This window comes from Microcebus murinus, chromosome 10 (assembly GCF_040939455.1).
Source record: "Microcebus murinus isolate Inina chromosome 10, M.murinus_Inina_mat1.0, whole genome shotgun sequence".
Taxonomy (NCBI): Eukaryota; Metazoa; Chordata; class Mammalia; order Primates; family Cheirogaleidae; genus Microcebus; species Microcebus murinus.
In genome coordinates this window covers 57,768,688-57,792,830 of record NC_134113.1, presented here as the reverse complement: position 1 = coordinate 57,792,830, position 24,143 = coordinate 57,768,688, and the positions used below count along the sequence as shown (strand labels likewise).

Sequence of the window (24,143 nt, the reverse complement as noted above, 5' to 3'; positions counted from 1 at the left end):
TAGACTGTGTTCCTATCACACTGAAAGATGACCAAGAAGCCCCTTCTATTTTATAGGGCACCCCACAATTTTAAACACTGATTAGTTGTGGGATTATTGATTAGACAACCAGAAACACTGGTTTCTAACCCCAGAGTGAGTCCTAAGAGAATAGGAGAGATATTACCTAGCTACCATCTGAGTTTTAAGCATGGTTTTCCGATTACCAGATTCAGTCTAGCATGTTAACATTTTATTTTAATGCAGGCCTGCCTGACATTGTCCTGACATTTTGGTTTATCTCCAAGATAAAAATTTGAAATTTGGTTACAGTTCTGGAGTCATTTCCAGGCATATTCAAATCATAGTTCCTCTGTCATCTTTCCGTGTTCATATTCTTTTGTATACCTTTTGGAAGGATGTTTGAGATGTCCTTTAGGTGTTTATTCTCTAAGACTGTTTTTACTTCTCCTCCCTGTTTCTTTATTCTGCCCTTCCAAAATATTATTTATCTTTAGGAATATTTTTACTGTGATTTGCATTTCTAATCCTTATCCATCTCCACCTCTATTTTTATTCCTAATTGGAATAAGAAATTTCCCCTACACATGCACATTGGAATTACTGTTCTTTGACAGAGAATTTCAATCATCATTTTGAGAATTTAGCTTCAGTAATTTTAAAAAAAGCAGTATAAACCCTGTTAAAGTCTTAAGAGAAATAGAAGGGATGGACGGTGATGCCTTTTAGTGCCATTTCTTTTATCCCCTGCAGCAGCACACATCTGTTGGCTGCAACAGAGCAGCCCAAGAACTCTGGCCGAGAGCAGCACAAACAGCCGGAACATATTCACCCAGTAAACCCCCAAAGAGTCGACATTTGTTTTATTGCTGCTTTTAAAAACCTAGCCATAAATAGAATCGGGGGGGAAGGGCGCCGATATTTCTCCATTTGCCACAGACGATTGGTGGGGGGAGAAGGAGGCTCCCAGTGGGGAGAGAAGGTTTTTATTTTTATTTTTTTATTAATGAAAATCATTTCCCGTGTAGCCCAATAGGATGGGTGCTTTGTTTTCTTTGGCAATAATCTGGGATAAACGGCCCTTGCCAACAGTCTCGTAGTTTATACACCAGGGAGCCAGATTATGGCCCTGTAAAATGGAGCACCCCTCCTATAATCCCTTAATTAATTAAATGACAAATTTTGGTCTTCTCTAGTTCAGAAATATGGCTTCCGCATCGAGCGTTCAGTGAATTTATTGATATAGGGAACTGCACTGGTTGTAATTCAGCAGATTGGAGTAGTGTGTTATATACTGTAGCAGAAAGAGAGAAAATCTAGAAAAGGTTTAAAATTCCTTGATGATTTAAGTCTAAATTTTTCTAATTAAAAGTTTCAGTTGAGGGCTCAGTAGATTGTATGCCACCTGTCTAACTGGTCTCCCCAAAGTAGCCTGTGTTTACAGCTTTGATAGATGGCATTCTTGGAACACCTGTTTTTAGGCTTGGTATTTTTGAAGCACTTTTTTTTATTCCAGCGTATTTAACATAACTTTTCCCCCTACCTCCCCCTCCTCAGCTCTGCTCTGCTATATGAAATATGGGAGACGACAGACCGTTTGTGTGCAATGCCCCGGGCTGTGGACAGGTACGTTTACAATATACTTTATTGTGAATGTCTTGTTGTGAATCAAAGTGGCTGTTTTATCACTAAGGCAAAGAGTTTAAAGCCGGTATTTTACGTGATCACTGGAGGTAATCAGATCAGAGGATTTGCAGTGTGTAAATCCAAGTTATGAGGAAGTGTAGGCACTCTACCGTAATGAAATCTGCCTTGCTCTCTTCCATATTGTTATTCTACTGGTGTTTGTTTCCTAACACACAGTGTTGAAGAATACAAGTTGCTCTCTCCTCCTTTCTGAAGCTATCCATCTAAATACAAAGCAAGTTTAGAAGTGTCTTCTCTTCAACCTGCATGGATATAAAAGTCTGCTTAACATATTGAGGCAGCTGAGAATGTACCCATTCATTGTGAACCCCAATTTGCCAGAATCTATTTGGATTTTTTAAATAGGAAAAAAAAAATAGCCTTTTGACTGTTAATCCAGAAAAATTGCTGTTAGCAGCTAAGGCAGCTATCTATGTTAAGAAAGACAAACCCAATATAGAACCCCAAATCTCACAGCATTATATAAACATTTTCCCAGTCTGATGCCATGAAATGAATTGTTCTGTGTGTCAACTGCTACGTAAAATTGTATTTATATGTGTATACTATTATCATATATTTTTCATCATATGCTTTTTTAATAAAGTAATTTTGTTGAAATTGCCTTATGTTTTTCATTTTTCACCTTCTTAACTCTTCTTCCTAGACCCTTCCCTATTGCCATGTTCCAATAAGGGTAAAAGGAATACAGAGGTTTTTTTTTTTTTTTTGAGACAGAGTCTCACTTTGTTGTCCAGGCTAGAGTGAGTGCCGTGGCGTCAGCCTAGCTCACAGCAACCTCAAACTCCTGGGCTTGAGTGATCCTTCTGCCTCAGCCCCCCGAGTAGCTGGGACTACAGGCATGCGCCACCATGCCCGGCTAATTTTTTTATATATATATCAGTTGGCCAATTAATTTCTTTCTATTTATAGTAGAGACGGGGTCTCGCTCTTGCTCAGGCTGGTTTTGAACTCCTGACCTCGAGCAATCCGCCCGCCTCGGCCTCCCAAGAGCTAGGATTACAGGCGTGAGCCACAGCGCCCGGCCGGAATACAGAGGTTTTATCTGCCTTTTTTTTTTTTCTTTTACAAGCTCCTTGATTTTGTAATATCTGCCTTAATTAATTCATTTCATTTTTTATTTATTTTATTTTATTTTTGTGAAGATAGCATCTCACTATTTGCCTGGGCTGGTTTTGAACTCTTGGCCTTAAGTAGTCCTCTCACGTTGGCCTCCCAAACTGCTGGGATTACAGGCATGAGTCACCTCACCTGGCCCATTAATTCATTTTATAGAACCTGGAGGGTTGAGTTTCTCTTCAATTAGGAATATGTCATGTGATTGTCCAGTGACACTTACTGGTGATATGTGAAATTGCAGACTAGTTCTATTAAACATTGTAAATACTTAGACAAAAAGAGCTAAATTTCAGAGATTCCCAAGAATTTAAGAGGTAGATTAGATGGGGGTGGTGACAAGGAATGGATAGAAGGAAGATTCCAAATTCCAGTAAATGCTGAAGATTTCAGAAAATACTAACAAAGCCATTGTATTCTGCAGTATTTAGCATCCTAGGATGTATTTCCTTTCTTGTCAAAGTTTCCAACTTTTTTGTTGACTGCATGTTTCCCCATGTGGTTTATATTTTATTTCTTTTACAATGGAAGCAAATTGGGAAAATAGGTTAAATTTGTTTTACTTTTCAGACAGCTTTATTAAAGTCTGTATCTAAAAATGATCCCTCCAAATTTTGTGTGTGAATTCTATTATACTGTATATTATGACTCCCACAACAACTGATACCTGGTACCCTTTTCACTTCTCTCTTTTATTTGAAAAATATGCATTTTGGGGGAAAAGGTTTATTTTTCTCATACTTACCATTATTTTTCTTCCCTTATTGTTTAAGCTGCTTAACTCCTATACCCTCTTATATGTTGTATGCTTAAACCACCCAGACAAGGACTTGTCAAAGAAATAAAAATGGATGATAGAAATAAGAAACATATAAGAAAAGCATCTCTTAAGCTCTCTAAGGAAGAAAAATATAAGTAGCATCTCATTAAGCTGTCTCATCAGAAAAGAGTGGTATTTGCCGGAATTGTGCAATTTCACAGATTTGTGAAATTTGTGTTTGTTTCTTTTTGGTTTGCTGTTTTTGGGGGTTGGGGGGCGACTGGAGGTAGGAAAACAGCAGTGACCTTTTACTTTGGTTCCTTCTTCTATGGTTGGGTTCTGTTTAGCCATTTCCTTCTCCTACTTCTTCCTCCCATTTTTGAATTGTTTGTTGTCATTTTTGCTATTAGGGTTCATTATAACCTCTGGCTTAGGTTCTAAAAATTTTTTTCCCTCAGTGGGAAGTTGTATGTGGAACATTGCTACCTTCTTCTTTTGGATTCAAGTTACTTGTTTCATAGAAAAAGGACAGAAAGCTACAACTTAAGACTTTGAAAGTAGCATGGTTTATCCCTTTACCTCCTTTGCATGTCAAAACTTTATGGTTAGGTGAGATTATATTTCTTAAATTATATTTAGTCTCCTTCCAGGTTTATCCCAATATCTGGTAACAACTTGAATGGGATCTCTATAAGATTTACTGTGATTGCTTTATGTTATATGAAATAGTGAAAATCTGGCAGAGAAGATAAATTTGGTAAAGTGAACTACCCTTGGCCTGTCATCTAACTTCCTTATATCCCTTGAGAATGGTTTCATTCTGGAGCCACCTTGAGGCCTTCAAGCTATTAATATTTATAATCCACTTGACATTGGTTCAGATTCTTTATTCCAGAAGTGGTAGAATAATAAAAACACTATGTAAATCCCAAGAAGGGTAATAAGGACATAATAATTTTTGCAAGACACAGTTTAGAACCTACTACCATAGAAGTCTCAAAAAGCCGTAGCTTCTACCAGGTAGAGGAAGAAGGAATGAAAGTGATTATAATTCAGGAGACTGATTCTTAAAAAGCAAACAAAGAAAAAAAACCTATAGGAATCTTACATTATTTCAATATCTGTTCCCTGCCCAGACTTTATGCACCCCTAAACTCAGAAATCATTCTATGTCCTAATAGTAAGGGAAGGTGAAAGGAAAATTCACCTAAAATAGACTAGTGGATTATGCTCTCCACCATATAATCAAAACCACCAGGCTTTCAATGGATACATAAACATGTTTTGGTTGCTAGGTCTTTAATGGCTGTTATTTTTGGATTCTGTTCATGATCCACTTCCCAACAGTTAGTCTGATGTGACACAGCTGAGTTCTAAATATGCTGCATGTACTTTTTTTAAATAACAACAAAAAAGGCTGCTAAAGGTTGCGCTGTCTGCATTCTTATCTGAAAAGACAGGTGATAGGGGTTTTTAGCCCTCTTATTCCCTTATGCCTGCGGAGACTCCTTGTTTCTCTTGAGGCCTCATCAACCTCATGAAGAGGAACTCGGGGAAAGCAATATTCCTGCTAATACCTCTCTATGGAATGTGGTAGCAGGAGTAGTTAATAGACTTGCCTCCTGAGAATGGGGTTTAGTGTTGTTAAGGCAACAGTGCCCCAGATACCCTATTGGCAGAGAACTGTTGAATTTGAGTTGTATGGGTTTTCGAAATGTTTATAAGATAGCATCTATTTAAAAATGTTGTGACTATAAAATGGCTTTGCTTCTGTGTTGTTGTTAAAATTATAAAAATATAGTTTGGGCCGGGCGAGGTGGCTCAGGCCTGTAATCCTAGCACTCTGGGTGGCCTAGGCAGGCGGATTGCTCGAGGTCAGGAGTTCGAAACCAGCCTGAGCAAGAGCGAGACCCCGTCTCTACTATAAATAGAAAGAAATTAATTGGCCAACTAAAATATATATAGAAAAAAATTAGCCGGGCATGGTGGCGCATGCCTGTAGTCCCAGCTACTCTGGAGGCTGAGGCAGTAGGATCGCTTGAGCCCAGGAGTTTGAGGTTGCTGTGAGCTAGGCTGACACCACGACACTCACACTAGCCTGGGCAACAAAGCCAGACTGTCTCAAAAAAAAAAAAAAAAATATATATATATATATACATATATATAGTTTGGTGTTGAGTCTAGGAAGTCTTGTAAGTTTTTAATATTTGGGGGGACATTTACTTGAAGGTGAATTATAAAGTTATTCCATTGTATGTGGAAGCAGAAATAAATACTATGTCAATAACCTTGGATTTGAGATGTTGTTTCATGTGGATGCAGTTAGATAACTTACCTTTTGGGTACTTTTTGCCCAGTTTTTATTAACAGGAGTCAACAAATTTCATACTGTTACACACTTTTTTCTCAGGCACATGACACTGGTTTGCAATGTAAGTTGTGCAGATTTTAGTAGCCCTTCTGGTTATCATAATTAAGTCTCTGAGCAGGAGCAGATCATATCAGCTTATTACTTAGAATACCTATTTCCTTAGGAATTGGAACACATTTCCTCTGAGTACATACTACTCGTGGCCAGTGTCATCCCATTATTAGCCATTGAGAAAGGTTTCTGTCACAACCACTCTGTATCAACTCTGTCCTTTTAAGGAAAAATCCTTTGATTATTTCTCTGATCAGAGTGACCCTGAGGACTCTTGCTTGTTTTTTTCCCTGAAGGTATCTAGTATCAGATCTTCTTCTCCCAGAGGACATTTAGGTACAGGTTGAAATTCTCTTCATATCTTTTTTTTTTTTTTTTTTTTTACTAATAGCCTTCTTACAGAGATAATCTTCATATCTTTTTAACTGAGACATGAAACATATAACTAACTGATAGACCTCCCAGGCCTGCTTTTCCTTTGTAAGGCCAAAAATAGTGATGGAGCCCTAGTTGTGATGGGATTGAAGGCAGCTTCTTGTACCTCCTTATCTTGTCATATAATAGGAATAATGTTTATGGTGTTGTAGTCCTGGCTTCACTTGGCATTTAACCAACCTCCAAAGCTGTTTATTGCTTCGTATTCTCTGCCTCCATGAACATTATCCCTTAAATCTCTATTGCTCTGTAATATATGAGGCAACAAATAGCTCCTATGATTGGTTAAATGCTGGCATGCTGCAAAGGTATATGTTTTATTGCCTATATAACACAAATCTATAGAGATTATTCCTGTTATCCCAGCCCTCCCATTAAGTGGGCCATACTGATACTATGGGACTCTGGATCTTTAATTCTGTCCCTTTGGCAAGTCTCCCTATTACCTGGCATGAGCACAAAAGAAAAGCAAGGAAGAATGAATTAGTGCCGATTACTAATTCTTTATATTAGGGAAGCACCTTGAATTGGAGAATTATAAGAGAAGCAATGGCTCTGGTAGGTAAATGCCATTTGTGGTGGTATATGTTATGTTTACATGTTTCAACACATGAAGGCAATTTCAGGCAAACAAATAAGCTTTTCTTCCTCACCCCCTGCCAAGAGTTTAAAAAAATTCAAATTTTTATTTAATAATTCATATTTCATTCAATAATTCATCCAGTGCCCATCTGGTAAGAGTGCCTGCATGCTGTCAGGCAGCTGAAAATACACTGCATTATACACAATTAGGCCAAATGCTAACCTTATTTTTTGTAATATGTTGATTTTGCAATAACTTTCAGTCCACCCTGCATATGCTGCAGTTTTATGTAACCCTGTGATGGAAATAGACCACTCTTATGCATCATACGGACAAAATTGGGAAATTCGGACTGGGAGATATTAAGAGCAGAAATTAAACCCAGTTTCTTTCTTTCTTTTTTTTTTTTAGAGACAGGGTCTTGTTCTGTTGCCCAGGCTGGAGTGTAGTGGCATCATCATAGTTTACTGCAACCTCAAACTCCTGGGCTCAAGTGATCCTCCTGCCTCAGATTCCTAAGTAGCTGGGACTACAGGCGTGTGCCACCATGCCTGGCTAATTTTTGTATTTTTTGTAGACAGGGGGTCTCACTCTTACACAGGCTGGTCTTGAACTCCTGGCCTCCAGTGATCCTCCTGCCTTGGCCTCCCAAAGTGCTAGGATTACAGACGTGAGCCACTGTGCCCAGCCCTAAGTATCTTAATGTCAGATCTGACAGTCTTAAGACTTGCCCTTAGAAACATGTGGTCATTTATTTTAGTTTTTTTGTATTATATTTATTTTGATGTTACCAAGAGCATAGTAGATTAAAGGCATCTTTGTTCCAGTCTCTGCTGACCACTCCCACCCCCCAAAAAAGGCTGTATGAACCTAACTAGAGCTATACCCAGGAAATTAAGATGAAATTTTTTAGTTATTCACTCTTGTTTTCCTTGGATATAACTTAGTATTTGAAATGATAATGTAGAAACTGTTCTCAGAGCATTTCTGGTAGAAAAAAAATAAAATCTTATATCTTTGTATCTCAGTTCTTCCTAAGTTAGGAGAGGGGCTCTGACTTTCATTTATCCTTCTTTTGCCACCCTTGCAAAACCACATATATAGCCACACCTAGTTGCAAGGAAAAAAAAAAAAAAAAAAAAACACATATAGCTAGGTTGTTGATAATGATATTGTCATTATATGGAAGTCTTCATTTTTTATCAAATAGTCTTCCAGATAATATAGCAGATTAAAAAACAGCCAGTGTATTCCCTCTCTGGTTAGCGTATTTCTTTAATGCAGATTGACTTGCTCAGCAGTCGCATTCTGTCTGAAACCCTTGTTAGGGCCTCTCTGTATGTGGATTCATAACACATCTGTGTGTACATCTATAGTGCTGTATAAATAATAATAAGTAATCACCAGATGGCCTATAACTGTTCCTCTGGACCCGCTGGGTCTCTTGAAGCTGTTAGTAAAGTCTTCTGGCATTTTGCTGGGGAAAACTTGTCATAGATTTATTTCTAACAAAATTCAAACTCACAACTGGGTGTTTAGGACTAGATATTGCTGTCTGTGTTGTAAATATTTAACAGGCTTTGTACAATGACAAGTAAAAGCACCATTACTAACCACACACAGTGGCTGTGGAGTTCTTCCCTCCCGGCAATTTAGAAAGGAAAAGAAATGCCGATAAATTGTACACTACGAACAAGGTACAAGAGATGCTCTCTGGGAGATCTTTTTGAAGAGAAGAAAGAGAATTTCAATATTCTGCTCAAAGGATTGTAACTGGGCAAACTTAAGCTTTTTAAATAAAACACAATGCCCCTTTTAGATTGGATTTTATAAAACTTCAAGAAAAGCTCCTTCAGCTGGAGTTTGGTTAGATTGAGGTTTTGTTTTAATGGAGTCTTCATAACCAAATGATGAGCCACTTTGAAAGCGTTACAGTTGCCAGTGTTAGCAGACATTTGGCTAAATTTCAGGTGTTTGGTTGTCTAAAAATTAAGACATACATATGTTTGGCAATACTATTTATAAAGCAAAACGTCTTTATTTTTGTCCTCTTTCTATTAATTTTTGTGGAAAAGGTTATGTATTTTGGGGAAAAATCTTATACTGGTTTTCTGCCTATAATTTTCTGTGATGTTTTGCTATTACTAATGCCTTTGCTTCAGTAACTATTTCAAGGTACTTGTTCGGTACAATACATGTTTTTAAAAATCAAAATAGAACTCATTACCTCTAAATTTTAGTGGTTTTTTTTTTTTTCTTTATCATAAGATAACCAAAATGTTTTAAACAGAAATTGAGTATCTTAACTCTCAAGCTTAGTTTTCCTTTGTCTGTTGAGGATTGAATCTATTTAACCACAGAGAGATTGTCCTTTAAATCATAGCACACGGCTGTTATTTTTTGAGTTAGGGTATGTAGAAAGCTTTTCTCTTTCAAAATCTCATATTAAAAAAAAATAACATTGTGAGAGAGAAATGCTCTTAATAGTTTATGGTAGGGAGATTTGCTTTTTAAATTTTCTCTCACAGAATTTTCATTTTAAGTATAGGATTTTAAGAGGGAAAACATCATGGAGAAAAAAGAAACCTTTGAGGTTTATCTCTTTGTAATAATGCCTTTGTGTTTTTACTTTGAAATTTCTTTGTGCAGGGAAATATACTGCCTTTGTATTTGTGCTTTGGTAAGAATCTGGACTATTTGCAGTTGTCATGTGAAAGTACTCAGAGAATGAGAATGAATTTTGTGAAATTAGCTTATTGTCAGTCTGGCACACCATGTGCCCTGTGTGGCTGCTGATTCTGTCGGCAGATTGAAGTGCTGAACCAACTTCTGCTCTAACGACTAAAATTGCCAGCCATCATTCCAGCTTTTAAATCTTGTTGTTCACATGATGATGTCAGATTTTGAGCAAACATAGCTCTGTCTTTAGATCCCAGGTGGAATTGGCAATTCCCTGGGTTGGAAGGAAAGAGTTCTTCCTTTTTGCCTTTGAAAAACTCGAGTGGCTCAGAAGGGAAAGTCAGCAGAATAAATCTACAGCCTTGCCACATCCTTTGAGTAGTTGTAGAAAGCTGTGTGCTCTGTTCGGCATTCTGCAGATTGGCTGTCAAAATTGCAGCTCTGCTTATCAAAGACATGGTCTTTCGAAGAGCTATTTATGTTATTCCGGAGAGAATCATCCTGTGGCAAAAGGAACAACTCCTTTCTCCTCCCAAGGGTCAGGTCTTCTTTTGATACTAGGCAATTATCCCTTGATTTTCCTGAAAAATAGCTCAATCCACCATAAAGATTCCAGCATAGGTTGTAGACACAAGCTCTGCAATGGTTACAATGACAAGCTCTGATTCCTTAGCCACAGAGAGAGGCATCAGGGTGATACTAGTAAGTATGCCAGAGTCTTAATGGTGGTGATTTTTCTGCTGAGAATCTCAGTGTCCCTTATAAACATCTTGGCTTCTGTTCTCCTTCTCTGAGGGGAATAAATTTGTTTTAGTTGTTTGCACACGTCACTAAAAAATGCCACTGTGAGAGTTGTCTTTCTCTCCTTCTTTCACTTCCTCAAGCTTCTTTCCTTGTCTTTTGTTACTATCCCCTCCAGTTTGAGCTCAAGCCCTCCAAGTCTAGTTTTTTTATCTTTTGATTCCTTTCATATAGTTTATATATATATAGTACATATAGTTTATATATATATCCTTTTTTAATTAATGGACTTTATTTTTTTAGAGCAGTTGTACATTTACAGAAAATTTGAGTGGAAAGTACAGAGCATTCCCATATACCCCCTTACTCAACCCCACCCACAGTTTCCCTATTATTAACATCTTATATCAGTGTGCTACATTTGTTATAATTGGTGAGCCAATATTGATACATTATTATTAACTAAAGTCCTAGTTTTCATTAGGGTTCACTGTGTGTACATTCCATGAGCTTTTTGTTTTTGTTTTTGTTCTTTTGTTTTTTATTTTTTGAGACTGAGTCTCACTTCATTGCCCCAGGTAGAGTGCGGTGGTGTCATTATAGCTCACTGCAACCGGAAACTCCTAGGCTTAACCGATCCTCCTGCCTCAGCCTCCCAAGTAGCTGGGACTGTAGGCACCTGCCACGCCTGGCTAATTTTTTCTGTTTTTGGTAGAGATGGGGTCTCACTCTTGCTCAGGCTGGTCTTGAACTCCTGACCTCAAACAATCTTCCTTCCTTGGGTTCCCAGAGTACTAGGATTACAGGCATGAGCCACCATGCCCAGCCTATTCTATAGGTTTTGACATGTATAATGACATGTATCTACCATTATCATACAGAAGAGTTTCACTGCCATAAAAAATGCTTTGTGTTCTGTCTTTTCATCCTCTCCTCCAAACCCCCTGATAACCACTGATCTTTTTACTGTCTCTATAGTTTTGTCTTTTCTAAAATGTCATGTAGGCCGGGCGCGGTGGCTCATGCCTGTAATCCTAACACTCTGGGAGGCCGAGGCGGGTGGATTGCTCGAGGTCAGGAGTTCAAAACCAGCCTGAGCAAGAGCGAGACCCTGTCTCTACTATAAATAGAAAGAAATTAATTGGCCAACTAATATATATAGAAAAAATTAGCTGGGCATGGTGGCACATGTCTGTAGTCCCAGCTACTCGGGAGGCTGAGGCAGGAGGATCGCTTGAGCCCAGGAGATTAAGGTTGCTGTGAGCTAGGCTGATGCCATGGCACTCACTCTAGCCTGGGCAACAAAGCGAGATTCTGTCTCAAATAAAAGTAAAAATAAAAAAAAATAAATAAAATGTCATGTAGTTGGAATTATACAGCCCTCCAGTTTTTTAAAGTAGTGAGCAGATAGCCATGTAATTGGAAATAGTTGGCAAAAAGGGGAGAGAAAATTAGAAATGGGAGACTCCATAGCTTCAAGTTCCCTTTAAAACTCTAAGAATTTGCCGGGCGCGGTGGCTCACGCCTGTAATCCTAGCTCTCTGGGAGGCCGAGGCGGGCGAATTGCTCAAGGTCAGGAGTTCGAAACCAGCCTGAGCAAGAGCGAGACCCCGTCTCTACTAGAAATAGAAAGAAATTAATTGGCCAACTAATATATATAGAAAAAAATTAGCCGGGCATGGTGGCACATGCCTGTAGTCCCAGCTACTTGGGAGGCTGAGGCAGAAGGATTGTTTGAGCCCAGGAGTTTGAGGTTGCTGTGAGCTAGGCTGACGCCACGGCACTCACTCTAGCCTAGGCAACAAAGCGAGACACTGTCTCAAAAAAAAAAAAAAAAAAACTCTAAGAATTTATCTAGGGATATTTAGGTGGCTAGCCTTTCTTTGCTGAGAGTACCTCTGGTGTTATAGCAATTGGCTTGCATAGTTTTACTGGTTCTAGGCATCAGGAGCAAAGACAAGATGAATGCTGAATGGGCTGTATCTGGGGAATCAAGGTATTAGGGTAGGCAAAACAAGAGGAATTAGAACATTTGATCCCTTTTTCTTTGATTCGGTTGAGAACAATAAAATCTTATCTCTTGCCCTTCCATGAGCAGCCTTATATATGATTGAAAAAAATTAGTACAATTTAAGGTCATCAGGAAAGATTTCCTGTTAGGAAATAAACTCCTGTACTTCTACATTAAAGATTCATGTAAATTAATAAGTTCTTGGAAAACTATGGAGAAGTCAGTGGAGGCTATCATTCACACTTCAGTATGAATTAGTTTAACAACAGCTGTGATTTTGGCTACATAAAGGAATGGAAGTTTTTATTTAGGGTTAGGGGATAGTAGACAAGGACTGGTTTTGGTGGAATGGTCCCTAAGCAAAGGAGATATTGCAGTTTATGAGGGTAACAAAGATAAAGAGATCTGCTTCTTAGTTTTGCCTTAGGTTATCTTTACTTCCTTTACTAGAAACTAGTTGGGAAATCTAAAGAAAAAGGGCCCCTGGCTGGGCACAGTGGCTCACGCCTACAACCCTAGCACTCTGGGAGGCTGAGGCAGGAGGATCACTTGAGCTCAGAAGTTTGAGACCAGCCTGAGCAAGAGCGAGACCCTGTCTCTACTAAATATAGAAATTAGCTGGACAACTAAAAATATACAGGCATGGTGGCACATAACTGTAATCCCAGCTACTGGGGAGGCTAAGGCAGGAGGATCACTTGAGCCCGCCCAGGAATTTGAGGTTGCTGTGAGCTAGGCTGATGCCATGGCACTCTAGCCTGGGCAAGAGAGCCAGACTCTGTCTCAAAAAAAAATTTTAAAAATAGTAAACACTGCGACCAACTTAATTCTCTTTGGAAAGAAAGAAGCATTTCCTCTTTTTTCTACTTTGGAAAATTTAGATCAATGAAATATGGAAGAAGGAGAAATACTGATTTCTTTGGTTCTAGGACTCATACTTCCTGTCTACTTAGAATTCTAGTTCCTTGGAATTGAGTAGAATTTCTTTTCCTTTAGATATTGTCTCTTTATCCTCTAGGTTTGACTATATATGAGAATCTTCCAGTCTTGGCCTCGGTGCTAATTTCCTTACTTGTCAAACTGAACTGACTCTGTGATAAAGTGAAAATTAATTAGCCTGGGAAGGTTCTTAGCATGATGTTCAGGATTAATATCACTTAGTGCATACTAATAGGTCATATATGCATATATAATTTAGAGGAAATGTTGGGTTTATATAATGTACAGGAAAAATGATCTTTCCATCCAGATAGCATATGGGGAGAATGGGAGAGAACAAAATACGATGAAAATTATTTAATTTTATTGATATAACAGCAGCATCAGCAACAATAACCATAGCTCACTGAATTCTTATCATGTACTATATAAAAGTACTTTACAGGCCGGGCGCGGTGGCTCACGCCTGTAATCCTAGCACTCCGGGAGGCCGAGGCGGGCGGATTGCTCAAGGTCAGGAGTTCGAAACCAGCCTGAGCAAGAGCGAGACCCCGTCTCTACTATAAATAGAAAGAAATTAATTGTCCAACTAATACATATATAGAAAAAATTAGCTGGGCATGGTGGCACATGCCTGTAGTCCCAGCTACTTGGGAGGCTGAGGCAGGAGGATTGCTTGAGCCCAGGAGTTTGAGGTTGCTGTGAGCTAGCCTGACGCCATGGCACTCACTCTAGCCTGGGCAACAAAGTGAGACTCTGTCTCAAAAAAAAAAAAAAAATAAAAAAAAAGTACTTTACAGGCATTATTTTATTTAATCCTAGCAACCCCTGAGGGAAAATTTAGTGTTATCCCCATTTTCCAGATGAGAAAACTAAGGCTCAGAGAGGTTAAGTAACTTGAACAAGATCACACAATATTTTGTGATAGAACTACAACACATAACAAAATAACAAAAAAAAAAAGAACTACAACACAAACCCAGATACTGTGTTTCCCCGAAAATAAAACAGGTTCTTATATTTATTTTTCCTCAAGAAGACACCCTAGGACTTATTTTCAGGGGATGTGGTACAACAATCTACATTTATTCAAATATAGTTAAGTCATCTTCTTTTGGAACATCATCATAACTCTCCAAACTCTGAATTCCATCCTCAATTTCTTGTGACTCTATTTCCTTTAGAACCGTTGCCCCCACCCCCCCACCCCGGTCTCTCATGGTGAGCAATAGAGCTCTCATGCGGGAGATGAAAAGGGCCGCTCGTCTTCTTTACCATTCAGTGACGAGATGCATGTGTTGTGCAGATACGCTTCATAGCCACGCCCATCACTAGGTCTTATTTTCAGGGTAGGGCTTATATTGCACAAATGCTTAGAAATCCTGCTAGAGCTTATTTTATGGGTAGATCTTATTTTCGGGGAAACACGGTAGACTACAGACCAGCACTACCAGGCTGAATTGCTTCCTTATTATTCTCCAATACATGACAATATGTACATCTAGCATAGAAAGAAATGAATAATTAGTGTTTTGTTTTGGTTTTTTTTTTGTAAATGGTCCAAATGCAATCAGTCAGATAAGTCCTATGTATAGTTTGTTACTGATCTAGGCATCTGGCTGCTATACCAGAGAGAGCTGAATCTACAGCTGAGCTCTGCTTATGCAAAAAAAAGATATGAATTCTTACTAAAATAAAGAGACCTCTCTGCAAATGCCTCAGCCTTAAACTACAGTGTTTTTAATCTGCTTGGGAATGCTGCTGAGATGTGGCTAACACTCTCTGAGGTAAACCACATTTTGCAGCAAGGACATGATTTTAAGAGGGGAAAGAAAACTACTGTTTTTTACGAGGTCTCACTATGTTGCTCAGGCCAGTCTCAAACTCTTGGGCTCAAATGATCCTCCTGCCTCAGCCTCCCAAGTAGCTGGCTGGGATTATAGGCACAAGCCACTACATGTGGATAGGAAACTAATTTTTTTTTTTTTTTTTTTTGAGACAGAGTCTCACTTTCTTGCCTAGGCTACAGTGCTGTGGAATCAGCCTAGCCCACAGCAACTTTAAACTGCTGGACTCAAGCGATCCTCTTGCCTCAGCCTCCCAAGTAGCTGGGACTACAGGCACACGCCACCATGCCTGGCTAATTTATATATATATATATATATATATATATATATATATATATATATATATAATTTTTTTTTAGTTGTGCAGCTAATTTCTTTCTATTTTTAGTATATATAGCGTCTCGCTCTTGCTCAGGCTGGTCTCAAACTCCTGAGCCCCAGCAATCCTCCCGCCTCGGCCTTCCAGAGTGCTAGGATTACAGGCGTGAGCCACCGCACCTGGCCGGAAGCTAATTTTTTTTTGAGACAGAGTCTCACTTTGTTGCCCAGGCTAAGAGTGAGTGCCGTGGCGTCAGGCTAGCTGACAGCAACCTCAAACTCCTGGGCTCAAGCAATCCTTCTGCCTCAGCCTCCCGCGTAGCTGGGACTACAGGCATGCGCCACCATGCCCAGCTAATTTTTTCTATATATATTAGTTGGCCGATTAATTGCTTTCTATTTATAGTAGAGATGGGGTCTCGCTCTCCTTCAGGCTGGTTTTGAACTACTGACCTCGAGCAATCTGCCCGCCTCAGCCTCCCAGAGTGCTAGAATTACAGGTGTGAAGCCACCGCGCCCGGCCCGGAAGCTAATTTTTGACAAACCAGAAATGTAGATAGAACTAGAAAACTGGGACCTAAAAATCATGGCTTCAACATCCTCTGCTGATAAGGTCAAAGAAGCATTGTAGTGTCATCTTTGTGAATTCTAGGTTGGGTTACTTCCTGATTCATATTTCCTTCTTTCTCATCTTAGTTTTATGCCTGTAAGCTCCCAAATGCAAAGGATGGTATCTGGGTATCTTGCTTTGTACAGTATCATGCAGTAGTGGGGCTTTTGTTCTAGTGGCTGCCATGATGATTGGTAAGAAGAAATGTGACTAAGGTGGAATTAAGGTATGATTAGAAGTATGTTAACAGTATAGTGAAATCTGCCCAATGATTGCTAACTTGTTTATTTTCTGACACTTTTGGCATATGACTGCATGGAGGATCTTACTTGTCGAATAATAAAATTCTTCTCCACTCAGGTGTCACATATTCTCCTTCTTTGACTTCATAACACCTCTCTATATCTGATTTTTCCTTTTCCTTTACAAATTGTATACAAAAATGCAATGGACATTTCATTTATCCTTTATTATTGGAAGTGAAAATATATGGCTAAGTAGATACATGGAAGTATTTATGTGAAGTAGTTTAAGTGATAAAAATATGTAGAAGTATACATAAAGGATTAAAAGAGATCAGTCTAATAGTTGATATTTATAGTAAAGGGATTCTTGGTATGTTATATCTGAATGTCTTAATCTTTTATTGGAAAGTTGTTTAAGATATACATTTTCCTTCTTGATTCTGATAATGATTCATTGTATGAATGTGGACTATGTGAAGTTACTGTGTATTCAACTGCAGGAAATATCTGACTGGAGTCTTGTCTTTTCAACCTCTGACCATGAAGTCAAGTTCTTGGCTTCAGAACTGAGAATGCCTCATTGGCCAAAGTTGCAAGCTACCACAACGATCATTCTAAGTGTCCAAAGATCTCACTTGTTTATTTTGCTGGGTGCCTTTGATAGACCAGTTAGTTGTTTGTGAGCATGCCACTTGTCTGTGTATGTGTGTGATGTCAGCAGTTCCCATAAAACTGAATGCAAAGAAGAGGTGATTCGGGGCAGCAACCCATAGGAGAGAACTACAAGCCTGGCTCCAAAGAGGTTATCAGACAGACAATGACAGTTTAATAAGATGGATGAAGACTACATTTTAATGCTAAGCCTCAATTATTAATACTTCCTTGTAATGTCTCTGTTCTCAAGCTCATTGACAAGAAAAAATATCTTTCATTGGCATAGTTATTTGAATCAAGTGAAAAGAGGTGTTGAGATTGTTTTAAAGATCTCAGTTGTAGTATATACATGGAGTTAGCTATATAATATCAGAATGGGCAAATAGTATTATAGACATCTGTCACTTCAGTGAGCATCATTTTTTTACACAGTGGCAATCTGTGCACATTAATTTTTTTACTTTATTACTTTCATAAATTCAGACATTTGGTATTTTACTTCAGTTTCAGATATTTCTTAGGAATAAGAGAGACTATAGTATCCTTAGGGTGTATACATTGGGAGGCAACAATAGAAATGATTACTCTAAAAATTTCAGGGGTGTAGGTATCTATGTATGTTTTATAAAATACCATATTAGAGGCCGGGTGCGGTGGCTCACGCCTGTAATCTCAGCCTTCTGGGAGGATGAGGCGGGTGGATTGTTTGAGCTCAGGAGTTCAAGACCAGCCTGAGCAAGAGCGAGACCCCGTCTCTACTAAAAATAGAAAGAAATTAGCTGGACAACTAAAATATAGAAAAAATTAGCTGGGCATGGTGGTGCATGCTTGTAGTCCTAGCTACTCGGGAGGCTGAGGCAGAAGGATTGCTTGAGCCCAGGAGTTTGAGGTTGCTGTGAGCTAGGCTGATGCCATGGCACTCACTCTAGCCCTGGCAACAGAGTGAGACTCTGTCTCAAAAAAGAAAAATACCGTAATAGATTCAACACTTTAGCTATTCCCGCTTCAGTCTTTTCTTACCTTCCAGGTTTTACCTATATAATTGCAGTAGTGGAAAGGGAAGACTTTATTCCATCATTTTTTCACTATATGCATTTGAAACTATAGCTAGACTGGACCTTATGGAGGTTTGTATTTTCAGTTATGCACATTTGACTGCCCAGAAGAGAGAGAGGTGTCTGTATATACATAGCAGCTCTTGGCAGAGCAGTGGTTAAAAGTCTGAACATATTGTACCTTTTTGGCTATTCCCTTAATCCTAGGGGAGGCATTTTGCTTCTCCATAGACAGTAATCGGCTTGTCAGAGTGGAAAGGCTTTTTGTTTTTCCTTTATCTAGTAAAATGCAGGGGGCCTAGCCTTTCTGGGAAGCAATTTCTTCCTCCACCACATGAACAGAAGGTCGTGGATGCTGTCTGGAACAAAGAGGAAGTGGTGATAGAAAATTCAGTGGCTAGGGCATAATTGGATTGGAGCTCTGTCAAGGAGACAACAATTCTTGCTTGGAAGCAGGACTTTCTGATATGCTCTGCTTTTCTGTCTTAACATTAGAATAATAAGCAGTAGGTACTCTACTTCAAGCTTAAATTTTCAGACTCTTTTCTGAGCACTCTATAAGAATAAATATGTAGTAACCTACTTACTTTTTCTTAGTGATTTTCTTTTTTAGAGATGTGGTCTCTGGACTGGGCATGGTGGCTCATGCCTGTAATCCTAGCACTCTGGGAAGCCGAGGCAGGCAGATTGTTTGAGCTCAGGAGTTCGAGACTAGCCTGAGCAAGAGCGAGACCCCATCTCTACTAAAAAAATAGAAAGACATTAGCTGGACAGCTAAAAAATACATATATATATATATAAAAAATTAGCTGGGCATAGTGGCACATGCCTATAGTCCCAGCTACTCGGGAGGCCGAGGCAGGAAGATCGCTTTAGCCCAGAAGTTTGAGGTTGCTGTGAGTTAGGCTGACTCCATGGCATTCTAGCGTGGGCAACAGAGTGAGACTTTGTCAAAAAAAAAAAAAAAGAGAGAGAGATATGGTCTCTGTCTCCCAGGCTGGAGTACAGTAGTATGATCACAGCTCACTGCAGCCTTGGACTGCTGGGTTCGAGCAATCCTCCTGCCTCAGCCTCCTGAGTATCTAGGACTATAAGTGTGCACCACCAAGCCAGGCTAATTTTTATAATTTTCTGTAGCAACAGGGCCTCACTTTGTTGCCAGGCTGGGTTTGAACTCCTGGGCTCAAGCATTCCTCCCACTTCAGCCTCCCCAAATGCTGGGATTACTGCATTTGACCTTTTAGTGGTTTTCAATATTTTCTTTATTCATTTCTGCTCTTTGCTTTTTTTTTTTTTTTTTTTTTTTTTTTTTGAGATAGGATCTTGCTGTATTGCCTGGCCTATGGAGTACAGTGACGTTATTATAGCTCACTACAACCTCAAACTTCTGGACTCAGGCAGTCTTCCTGCCTCAGCCTCCCAAATAGCTGAGACTACAGGAATGTGCCACCATGGCTGGCTAAGTTTTGTATTTTTTGTATAGACAAGGTCTTGGTATGTTGCTCAGGCTGGTCCCAAACTCGTAGGCTCAAATGATCCTCCCTGCTCAGCCTCCCAAAGTGCTAGGATTACAGGCATGAGCCATGGTGCCCAACCTTGCCTTTCTTTTTAAATTAAGTAACTTTACTTTTTAGAGCTTTAAATTTAGAGATTTAAATTTTAGAGCTTTAAATTTAGAGTTTTAAATTCACAGCAAAATTGAATAGAGAGTACAGAGAGTTCTCATATACCTCCTGACCCTCCACATGCACAACCTGTCCCACTATCAATATATTGAACTGCAATGGTACATTTGTTACACTTAAACCTGCATTGACACATTATCATTCAAAGTCCATGCTTTATGGTTTCTCCTAGTATTGTACATTCTATAGGTTTTAACAAATATATAATATGTATCTACCATTGTAGTATCATATAGAATAGTTACACTGTCCTAAAAATCCTCTGTGCTCTGCCTGTTAATCCCTCCCCTCTCAACTGACCCCTGGCAACCACTGATCTTTTTACTGTGCCCATAGTTTTGCTTCTTCCAGAATGTCATAATTGAATTGTACAATATGTAGCCTTTTCAGATTGGCTTCTTTCCCTTAGTAATATGAATTTAAGTTTCCTCCATGTCTCTTCATGGTTTGGTACTCTTTGATTTTAAGTGCTGAATAATGTTCCATTGTCTAGGTGTACCACAATTTATTTATCCATTCACCTACTGAAGGACATCTTGATTGTGTACAAGTTTTGACAATTATGAGTAAAGCTGCTATATAAACATCTGTGTACAGGTTTTGTGTGGGCACAGGTTTTCAGTTCATTTAGGTAAATACAAGGACCATGCTCACTGAATTGTTTAGTAAGAGTATGTTTAGTTTTGTAAGAAACTAACCTTTTGTAAGAATCCTAACCTTTAGCAATCCTGTCAAACTGTCTTCCAAAGTGACTGTACCATTTTGCTTCCCACCATCAATGAATGAGAATTTCTGTTGTTCCGTATCCTTGCCAGCGTTTGGTGTTAGTAGTGTTTTGGATTTTGGCCAATCTAATAAGTGTAGAATGGTATCTCATTTTAATTTGCATTTCCCAGATAACATAGGATGTCGAGCACCTTTTTACATGCTTTTTTGCCATCTGCATATTTTCTTTGGTGAAGTGTCTAATCAAGTCTTTTGCCCATTTTTAGTTAGGTGGTTTGTTTTCTTATTGTTGAATCATAAGAGTTCTTTGTACATTTTGCATTAACAGTCCTTTATAAGATGTGTCCTTTGCATCTATTTTTCCCCCAGTCTGTGGATTGTCTTTATGTTCTCTTGACATTGTAGCTTACCAAGAGTTTTTATCATGAATGGGTATTGGATTTTTGTGAAATGATTTTTCTGTATCTATTGATGTGATTGTGTATATTTTCTTCTTTAGTCTGTTGATGTGATGGATTATATTAATTGATTTTTCAAATGTTGAATCAGCCTTCCATACCTGGGATAAATCCCACTTGTTCATGGTTGTAACTCTTTTTATACATTGTTGGATTCAACTTGCTAATATTTAGTTAATGAGAGTATTTTTCATCTATATTCATGAAAGATGTTGGTCTATAGTTTTCTTATAATATACTTGTCTGGTTTTGATATTAGGGTAATTCTTGCCTCATGGAATGAGTTAGGAAGTATTCCCTCAGCTTCTTCAGGAATAGATTGTAAAGAATTGGTATGATTACTTCCTTAAATACTTGGTAGAATTCACCAGTGAACCCTTGGGGCATGGTGCTTTCTATTTTGGAAGGTTATCAATTATTTATTCAATTTCAGATTATCTGTTTCTTCTTGTGTGAATTTCCTTTGAAGGAATTGGTCCATTCATGTAGGTTATCAAATTTGTGAGCATAAAGTTGTTTTTCCTTAGCCTAGGTAGAAGCTTATTGATTTTATTAATCTTTTCAAAGAACCACCTTTTGGTTTTGTTGGTGTTCTCTGTTGATTTCCTTTTTTCAGTTCCATTGATTTCTGCTCTAATTTTTATTATTTCTTCTGCTTATTTTGGATTTAATTTGCTCCTTCTTTCCCCCTAATTTTCTAAGGTAGAAATTTAAATTATTGATTTTAGATCTTCTTTTCTAAAATATGCATTCAATGCTATAAATTTCCCCTAATTACTGCTTTTGTTACATCCCACAAATTTCGATAAATTGTATTTTTCATTTAGTTTAAAATACTTTTTAATTTCTCTGGAGATTTCTTATTTAATCTACGTGTTATTTAGAAGTGTGTTGTTTTGTGTCTAAGTATTTTCAGATTTTCCAGTTATCTTCTCTTACTGATTTCTAGTTTAATTCTACTGTGATCTGAGAGCAGACGTTGTATGATTTCCATTCTTCTAAATTTGTTAAGGTGTGTTAGGTGGCCCAAAATGTGGTCTATCTTGGTAAATGTTCTGTCTGAGCTTGAGAAGAATGTGTGATCTTCTGTTGTTGGATGGAGACATTAATTATATCCAGTTGATTGATGGTACCATTGGGTTCAAATATGTCCTCACTGATTTTCTGCCTGCTGGGTATGTCCATTTCTGATAGAGGGGAATTAAAGTGTCCAACTATTATAGTGGATTCATCTATTTTTCCCTGTAGCTCTGTTTTTGCCCTGTTGTTAGCACATACACATTAAGGATTATTATATCTTCTTGGAATATTGACCATTTTATTATTATGTAATGCCCCTCTTTATTTCTGATGTCTTTCTTTGTTCTAAAGTCTGCTCTGTCTGAAATTAATGTAGTTACTCTTGCTTTTTCTTTTTTATTAGGGTATTTATTCCTTTACTTTGAATCTATGTGTCTTTATATTTAAAGTGGGTCACATACAGTTAGGTCTTTTTTTGGTCCTCTCTGGCAGTCTGTCTTTTAACTGGTATATTTAGACCATTGATGTTTAAAGTGTTTATTGATATAGTTGGAATAATATCTACCATATTTGTTACTGTTTTGTATTTGTTGCCCCTGTGCTTTTTCCCATTTTTGTCTTCTATACCTTTTCTGACTTTTGTGGCTTTAACTGAGCATTTAGATTCCCTTTTTTCTCCTTTCTTATTATTTCTCCTTTCAGTTTCATTGATTTCTGTTTCAGTTTCATTGATTTTTTTCACATTTTTTTTCTTTGTCTTAGTAGTTGCCCTAGAGTTTGCAATATACATATTTTTTATTTTATTTTATTTTTATTTTTTGAGACAGAGTCTCACTTTGTTGCCCAGGCTAGAGTGAGTCCCATGGCATCAGCCTAGCTCACAACAACCTCAATCTCCTGGGCTCAAGCAATCCTACTGCCTCCCGAGTAGCTGGGACTACAGACATGTGCCACCATGCCCAGCTAGTTTTTTGTATATTTATGTTTTTTAGGTGGTCAATTAATTTCTTTCTATTTTTAGTAGAGATGGAGTCTCACTCTTGCTCAGGCTGGTTTCGAACTCCTAACCTTGAGCAATCCTCCCGCCTCGGCCTCCCAGGTGCTAGGATTACAGGCGTGAGCCACTGCACCCGGCCTGCAATATACATCTAATACAAGTACCTTATAATAACAATGTATTCCTAATCCCTCCCTCCTGTCTTTTGTATCATTGCTATTATGCATTTCACTTATATACAAGTATATATATATATATATATGTGAAATGACATAATCAGATACATTATTACATTATTCGTGTGTTCTTTTGTTGTCATTTAGAGACAAGATCTCGCTCCGTTGCCCAGGCTAGAGTGCAGTGGTACAGTCATAACTCACTATAGCCTCAAACTCCTGGGCTCAAGCAATCCTCCTGCCTCAGCCTATTATTATTTATTTATTTGCTTATTTTATTTATTTATTTATTTTTGAGACAGAATCTTGCTCTGTTGCCTGGGCTAGAGTGCCATGGTGTCAGCTTAGCTCACTGCAACCTCAAACTCCTGGGCTCAAGCAATCCTTCTGCTTCAGCCTCCCTAGTAGCTTTGACTACAGGCATGCACCACCATGCCTAGCTAAGTTTTTCTGTATATTTTTAGTTGTCCAGCTAATTTCTTTGTATTTTTAGTAGAGACGGGGTCTTGCTGTTGCTCAGGCTGGTCTTGAACTCCTGAGTTCAAGTGATCCTTTTGCCTTGGCCTCCCAGAGTGCTAGGATTACTGTCGTGAGCCACCGCACCTGCCCTATTATTATTTAGAACAAACTGTTATCTGTTAGATCAGTTAAGAATGAGAAAAGCTGGCCAGACATGGTGGCTCATGCCTGTAATCCTAGCATTTTGGGAGGCCAAGGGGGGAGGATTGCTTGAGCCGAGGAGTTTGAGACCAGCCTGAGCAACATAGTGAGACCCCCATCTCTGAAGGAAAAAAAATTAGCTGGGCATGGTGGCTTGCATCTGTAATTCCAACTACTTGGGAGTTTGAAGCAAGGTGATTGCTTGAGCCCAGGAGTTTACAGCTGCAGTGAGCTATGATTGTGCCACTGCACTCCAGCTTAAGTGACAGAGCAAGATTCATCTCAAAAAAGAAGAGGAT

At 38.5% G+C, this 24,143-nt stretch overlaps 1 protein-coding gene across 3 annotated transcripts in view; it reads left to right on the top strand.

The window, feature by feature from the left end:
* Positions 1-24,143, top strand: part of ATF7 (activating transcription factor 7) — a 90,286-nt gene that overhangs the window by 17,216 nt on the left and 48,927 nt on the right. For all 3 annotated transcript variants that reach the window (XM_012763970.3, XM_076007306.1, XM_012763981.3), the window contains exon 2: positions 1,558-1,626. In XM_012763970.3, the coding sequence (XP_012619424.1) occupies positions 1,579-1,626 (48 nt within the window). In that variant the 5' untranslated portion in view covers positions 1,558-1,578. The remainder of the gene's footprint in view (positions 1-1,557; positions 1,627-24,143) is intronic.